The sequence below is a fragment of the Poromitra crassiceps genome (assembly GCF_964638095.1).
Source record: "Poromitra crassiceps genome assembly, chromosome: 30".
Lineage (NCBI taxonomy): Eukaryota > Metazoa > Chordata > Actinopteri > Beryciformes > Melamphaidae > Poromitra > Poromitra crassiceps.
In genome coordinates, this window is record NC_139652.1 from 12,795,520 (window position 1) to 12,803,019 (window position 7,500).

The 7,500-nt window shown below is 43.7% G+C and overlaps 1 protein-coding gene across 1 annotated transcript in view; it reads left to right on the forward strand.

The window, feature by feature from the left end:
- Positions 1–53: 53 nt before the first annotated feature.
- tmem117 (transmembrane protein 117) overlaps positions 54–7,500 on the forward strand; it is a gene marked incomplete at both ends in the record, with an annotated part of 59,887 nt that continues 52,440 nt past the window's right edge. Inside the window, one exon of the mRNA XM_083663002.1 lies at positions 54–333. Within this exon, the coding sequence (XP_083519128.1) occupies positions 54–333 (280 nt within the window). The remainder of the gene's footprint in view (positions 334–7,500) is intronic.

The window sequence follows — 7,500 nt, forward strand, 5'->3', positions numbered from 1 at the left end:
TCTCTCCCTCCCAGGTGTTCTGTGGCTGGGCGGGGGCGGGGGGGCTCGGCAGGATGGAAATAGATGCCCGTTTTCGCTACTACTTCCAGCACCCGTGGTCGCGCATGCTCGTGGCCTACCTGGTGACCTTCTGCAACTTCCTCATCTTCGCCGAGGACCCCATCTCCCACAGCCAGACCGAGGCCCACATGATCGTGGTGGGCAACTGCTTCTCCTTCCTCTTCAACAAGTACCCGGGCGGAGGCTGGAACGTGCTGAAGGTGGTGTGCTGGATCCTGGCCATTATCGCCGGCATGATCGCCGGGAAGTTTATATTCCACCGCCGGCTCTTTGGTAAGTCATGCGCAGAATAATGTGGAATGTGCAGAGTAATGGGTTCCCGCTGAGGCCACCTTCCTTCGTCGCAGCTGTTTTGGTCCCACTTTCTGCCCCGAGAGAACCGAGAATGTATTTGAACAGAATTATTATTCCTCCACACTCGGCTCTCATCTTCCCGTCTATGCTTCTACATACAATCGTCACACTATTTCTACCGTTTCCCTCCCTCACTCGTCAACTCTCTGGGTCAAATATTTGCAAATAATTCGTAGCCTTTGTTACACCCGGCATCAAGTGCTGAATCAGGGAGGTTTGACAGAAGGGACGGTACAGAGAGCAGTGTTTGACACAGGTCTGCTTGTTGCTCCCACCCCACCTCCTCCCCGCCTCTCTCTCACCTCCTTGCTGCATTCTCTCTCTCGTGTGTTTCACTCGCCTGCTTTCATCTCTCTCTCCTCCCTTCTTCCCTCATCATCTACTTCTGTCTGGCCAGCTGGCTTCTGCTCACCCCAGCTCACCCTCCTCTCGCTATAGGCCGTGACTCCAATCTCACCACCAGCCCTCCATTGGTTTTAAGATGTGCAGAGTGCTTCCTATGCAACTCATTTCCCACTCACTTCACTTCATGACTCACTTCAGCCCAGATATTATTGGCAAATCATCCTGGGATGAGCCATTAATGACTATAATTAGTGTGTGTGTGCGTGTGTGTGTGTGTGTGTGTGTGTGTGTGTGTGTGTGTGTGTGTGTGTGTGTGTGTGTGTGTGGGGGGGGGGGGGGTGCACTGTGCGGGTGATCTTCTTTTTGGTGCACGTGATCTTTTTGGTGCACGTGATCTTTTTGGTGCACGTGATCTTTTTGGTGCACGTGATCTTTTTGGTGCAAGCTGTGACTGACTAGACCAAGTCTGCACCGGTCTGCACCAAGTGCGGAACGAGGTGCTCTGGGCACGCTATGTTATTGTAACAGACTGTATACGAGGCTCTGTGTACCCCCTGAGTTGCTTGTGTTAAATTAAGTTAACCTCTGAAGCGTACAGCCTACAGACTATAGATGCACACACACACAACATAATTTTAGTCTGTTACATAATAGTCTCGTACACATCACATAAAATAATTTGTCCTCCCGATCGTTGAGCCTGTGGTATCGTACAATTGTGTAGTCTACAAGTTGTGTGCGAGATAGAGTATATATGTGCCCGGCTCCCTCCATAATTTAAGTAAATGTATAGCTCAGTCCATAGAGCGCTGTGGCGAGAATGTGGTTCGAATCCCGTGTGCGGTGCTGAATTTTTAATTTAAGATCCTGGTGAAATATGGTCTAAATGTGAACGTTTAATCAACGTCTGCAAATAGTCGGTGAAAAAACGTTCACTCTTGAACCTTTCTTGCGCGTTTTTTCAACGTTGACCCTAAACGTTTTTTAAACGTCTTTTCAACCTAAAAATGCTCACTGGGAGTGGTCTTTTTGGTGCAAGCGATCTTTTTGGTGCAAGTGATCTTTTTGCAGTCTTTTGAGTGACAGGGTCTCTCCTCTGAGCATAAATATGAGGCCAAGAGTGTGTGATGACATGATCCTCTCCATGATAAATATAGAATCCTCGAGGGGGAAATGGAAAAGGCCTTTTCTGTACAGGGAGGCCACTTACCGGATCTGCTCGTGCCAGCTGTCCTATCTTCTCAAGTTGCAATCTTTTCATTCAATGTTGTCTTTCCTTATTTATTTAGGATAATAATATACACACGCAATCTTTCCATCGCTGAAAAATAATTTCTGTCGGTGGGAAAAAAAGCTGTATCTCCATGTATTGCTTTTCAAACTACAGTCAGCAAAAACATTGCATGGTGATTTCTTTGGTCTCAATAACTGTGCAAGCCTAAAAAACACAGTGTTTCAGAGTCCAGCGGCGTTTTCTTTTCCCTCTGCTCAGCAGCTAAGTTGCAGGATCCTCTCATAATTGTAAGGGAGGTGCTTCATCACATGAACTTCAGTCAGTGCAGTTCCCAGAGAGCTTTTTACTCTAAGGGCCAGTGTATCCAGGTCAGAGCGCTACACTTGCATTGGCCCGAGGGAAGAGAGAGAGAGAGACAGACACACAACAGAGAGAGAGAGAGAGACAGATCAGCTCATCCTCTAGAGCCAGGTAGTAGGACTAATGAACGTCAACATGCCTCAGAACAGATGGTGGGTGGGGGTGTGCTTGAACATGTGTGTATGCGTTTGTGTGTGTGTGTGTGTGTGTGTGTGTGTGTGTGTGTGTGTGTGTGTGTGTGCGCGCGTGTGTGTGTGTGTTAGGGATGTCACGATACTAGAATTTCTACTTCGATACGATACCCAGGAAAATATCTATACTCGATACCATTTTCGATACCATGCGGCGGGATGACAACACATGAAGAGGTATAAAAGATAAACAAAGACTTTGACCTTACACAGCAGATTACACCTGCTCTAGTCATCAGCCTATCAGAACACAGCAGATTACACCTGCTCTAGTGATCAGCCTATCAGAATACTTTGAATTTGTTGAAGCAAAAGATACCCACCAATGACAGGGAGGGAGAAATCAGTGGTATGTCTGATTTTTCATTAAGATAAAACACTGCTGATATTGATACAGTTGCAAATGAGTATTGTATCCGTTTAAAAAAAATTGTACTGATACTTATCGATACCTGTTGCAAATGAGTATTGTATCCATTTAAAATTTTTAGTATTGACTTTTATCGATACTATCAATACTTTTGACAACCCTAGTGTGTGTGTATGTATCTGTGTGCCTGTGTGTGTGTGTGTGTGTGTGTGTGTGTGTGTGTGTGTGTGTGTGTGTGTGTGTGTGTGTGTGTGTGTGTTTTAGTGATGGAAGAAAAGATAGTCGATCAGAATGGGAGAGAGAGAGAAAGAGAGCTGGATGTTGAGAGTTGGAGAGGTGAAGTGTTCCGCACATTTGAGTAAAGCAGTTGCGTAATGGTAAAGTCAGGCCGTGCATCAGAGCTGCAGAAGCAGGTCGACTGTAAGATCTGTCATCTATTATAGATCTTTCTCACAGACACAAGCCAGTGGGGCCAACCTGCTGCACAACATGGTGCCTCTAGCACCAGTGTTGGCCGTCACACATTACAAAAGTAATATATTACAAGTAATATATTACTTTTAGCAGTAATGCAGTAATATAAAGTTATTTTCCAATAGGATCTCAGTGATATTACGCCAGATACTATGTCAAGTAACGCAAGTTACATTATGATGATGCATTCATCTTCTCAGTAAAAATGAGTATTGGGCGAAGGTAAATTATAAAGTTATCATGTTGTGTTCAAATGTAGGTAGCTCGTTTTTGGTGAGAAACGTATAGATGACAATAACAAAGGAAAACGATAACATTTAGAATTGTGGACCTTTACACTGACCTCAGGACAGTTGGCATTCTTTTTTGGGATGGTTCCGGGGATGGTGGTGTCATTTTGCTGGTTACTTTGTTGAAAGTAACGCAAAAGTAGTGTAATAATAAGTAACGAGTTACTCTACGTCAGACAGTAATATTGTAACTTATTAGTACATTCAAATGAAAGTAACTAGTAATATGTAGTATATTACATTTTGAAAGTAACTTGTCCAACACTGTCTTGTACACAGCCGCACTAGTATCCACTATCTCCCCTGTTCTTCAGTTTGTTGTTATGCAGGCTGTGTGGGAACACTCCAGTATAGATGTGGACCTACGCTCCATGGTAGCGTACTATAGTGAAGAGCTCTGAGCAGCTGGAAAAGCACTCCACATTCACAAAGTATTGCTTTTAAAAATGTCAGTGTCACGCACTCTTGGCCAGGTGTTTGATGCCATTTTGCAAATGCAAAAATGCCTTTGCATAATCGTGGAGTCTAGTTGTACAAGCTCCTTGCTATGTGCAATCATCATCTACATATCAATTTGTCACAAAATTGGAACCAGACGTTGTTTTGCAAGCTGAGACATTCCCTGCATCCTTTATCATTTATGATAGCCTAGATAGGAAATCTGGACATAATTACACCTCCTCCTCCCTCTGGCAAAGCCGTTCTGTGCTAAATGCTATATCTGATATAATCCCACGACAACAACCCACTCAAACATAAATCCATGACAGAGTAGTTTGTTTGCAATCCTTATTTATTCCCTTTCATGTTTTTCGTGTTGTTTCATGTTTTTCAAATTCAGGATCAAAGGCCTTTTATTGGCAGGAGATACAAGAGTGGGCTACTCATTGCCAAATCAAAGTCAATCCAAATGACCATTTTAATTCAAATTAAATTGAAAACCAAACTTGACCACAGGATAGTAACAATAAACAATAATATTAAATAGATATGTCATCAAATCAGACAAATTATTTATCAACCAATTTATCTAAATACCGTAAAACCTCAAATAATTATTTACCAAAAATAGTTTCCAGACCCGGCGTTCATACGAGACCGTCGTCTATTCGGGACCGCCGTTTAATTCTTTTTGCACAGAATTCTTGCTCAGCAAAGATTGGAAAGTATCAAATTGCGTATTTAAACCAGTATGATGGTACTGTAGTTAGTACACACAAGCAGGTAGTTTTGAACATGCCTAGTATTGTAGAGTACGGATTGGAACAAAGAAAAACAACTGAGATGTCCTTCATCGTCATCGTTAGCAATGTCATACCGGTAGTAACGTTAGCATTTGCAGGCAGCAGCTAACGTTAGCTAACCAAGCAAGCACCACTATCAGACAAATACAGTGTTGTGCAACAAGCAGACTCACCAAATGTTTCCAATACATGTCCGGTATAATCCATACTGCATTTATTATCGCTGTTCCCCTGACAGAAATGCACTTCTACAACGGCCAACACTAACGTTACCGGTAACTTCTCCACCGCTCTCCCATGTCCTTATGGAAACCAGACAGCGTCTCCAGTGTAACACACATTCCGGCAAAAACACACACGTCGTTACCGTAAAGTGACTGTGAATTCAGTCTGAGCGCAGCACAAAAACATACCGTAATAAAAAAAAGTACCTATTTGGGACCGGCGTTTATTTACCAAAACGTGTAGCCAGACCCGGCGTCTATTTGGGACTCGGTGTTTATTTGAAGTTTTACGGTACAGACATTTTGCATTCTCTCATCATCATAACACATGTCGTTATCCAAGGGAGTAGGCAGAGGTACAGCGAGTGTATTGTTGTGCACTTGCTGCTCGTGTGATAGCAAAGCAGATAGCTGCACATGATGAATGGCTTGTGATTATGTGGTTTAAGACCACATTGGAGGTTCAAGGAACAAGCTGTGTTGTTCCATTCAGCCACTCGAGGCTGAATGTGTGCTCTGCTCTCTAATAGCCAGTGACTGCTAGTCATCCAGTACCAGCCTGGCTGTCATTATGCGTTTGTAATGCAAACGTAGGGACACACAGGCTCGTGTCTATCTGTCTATTTCACTTTGTGTGTGCTTTGTTGTGCAGCCAGTCACCATGGATTAGATTAAGGCACCTTTTCAGATTTTATCACAAATAATCTACGACAATCTTCCGACTCCTTTAGGCCAATCAGGGAGCAGGGGGATTTGCACTAGAATGGAGGTATTTTTCATTAACAAAGGAAAATAATGTACTGGCATTTTGAAGAAACACTTTTAATGCCAATGCAACATAAAGCCCATCAGATGATAACATTTTTGGGCATCATTTTAAACCCCCCTTTTTTACTCAGATGCCATACAAGGCATTGGGTTCCTTAGGAAATAAAGATGAACAGTGATTTATTATGGTGAGACTCCCACCACTTAAAACGAATGTGGGCCAGGTGCGTAACGTGAGTGGCCACTGGGGGGCAACCCTACCTCTGCCCCCTTTGCTCGGACCATCTTTGAACTCGGCCTTCATTGTGATCTACACACCTGTAAACTTTCGTAACTGCATCTTGCAGACAGACAGATAAACACTGGCAAAGTACTCAAAACTGCATCTTTGGTAGTTCCCACTACAATAGGTGTCTCATACACACACACACACGCACACACACACACACACACACACACACGCACGCGTCTCACACACACACACACACACACACACGCACGCACGCACACACACACACACACACACACACACACACACACACACACACACACACACACACACACACACACACACAGACAGAGACTCACAAGGTGAAAAACAATACCAACCACATGCTGTTGCGGCTGGTAAAGAAGGGAGGAGGAGGAAGGTAAGTACCTGACGCTGCCAGATGGGGGCAGTATTGTTTTCACATGATCTGATATCAAGATCTCGTGTGAATCCAGCTGTCTTGCAAGGTTAGGAAGGTAGCTCCTTACCTGAATTGGCTGACTGGTCTCTCTAGGCTTCCCAGCAATCCGCAGCACATCAGCTCACGTTGCACTTCATAACACAGTCACAGCAATAAAGCCACGTTGATCAAATCAAGTTGATTTCTAAAACACATTTAAACCATCTAAAAACCATCTTAGACCAAACTGCTGTACAGAAGATTGAAACAAAAATAACAATAAAAACACTGCAGACAACTACTGTACCACAAAGCAGAAAGACTAAAAACTCCTGCGCACACACACACACGCACATACACACACGCACACACACACGCACGCGCACGCACGCACGCACGCACACACACACACACACACACACATGCACACACGCACACACACATGCAGTCATGCACACACAGGCAGATCAATCAGAGTCAAAGGCTAAAAAAAATAGAGAAGTTTTAAGATGAGTTTTGATGAGTCAGTAGAAGCAGAAGCAGTGACCTCAGCCTGTTCCACAGAGGCAGCAACAGCCAAGTCACGATCCCCCATAAGCTTAAAGGGATACGCCACTTTTTCGGGAGTTTAGCTCATTTGCCATATCCCCCCACTAGGGTTAATACTCCTGTCAAAGACATGTATGTTAGGGTTCAGTAGCGGCTGGTGCATTGTTGTCCAGGGAGGGCTATATATAGGCATGGACGATGGGGTTGAAATCAATATGATAATCATAAGGATTCTTCTCAATATCAATATCTATGTTTCATGTATGCAAAATCATTGTTCATCTCATTGAACTGAATGGTGATGTCAAACAAATCTTATATTTTCAAATAATATTCCTGCCATACCTCATTTGATCAGTTTACAAG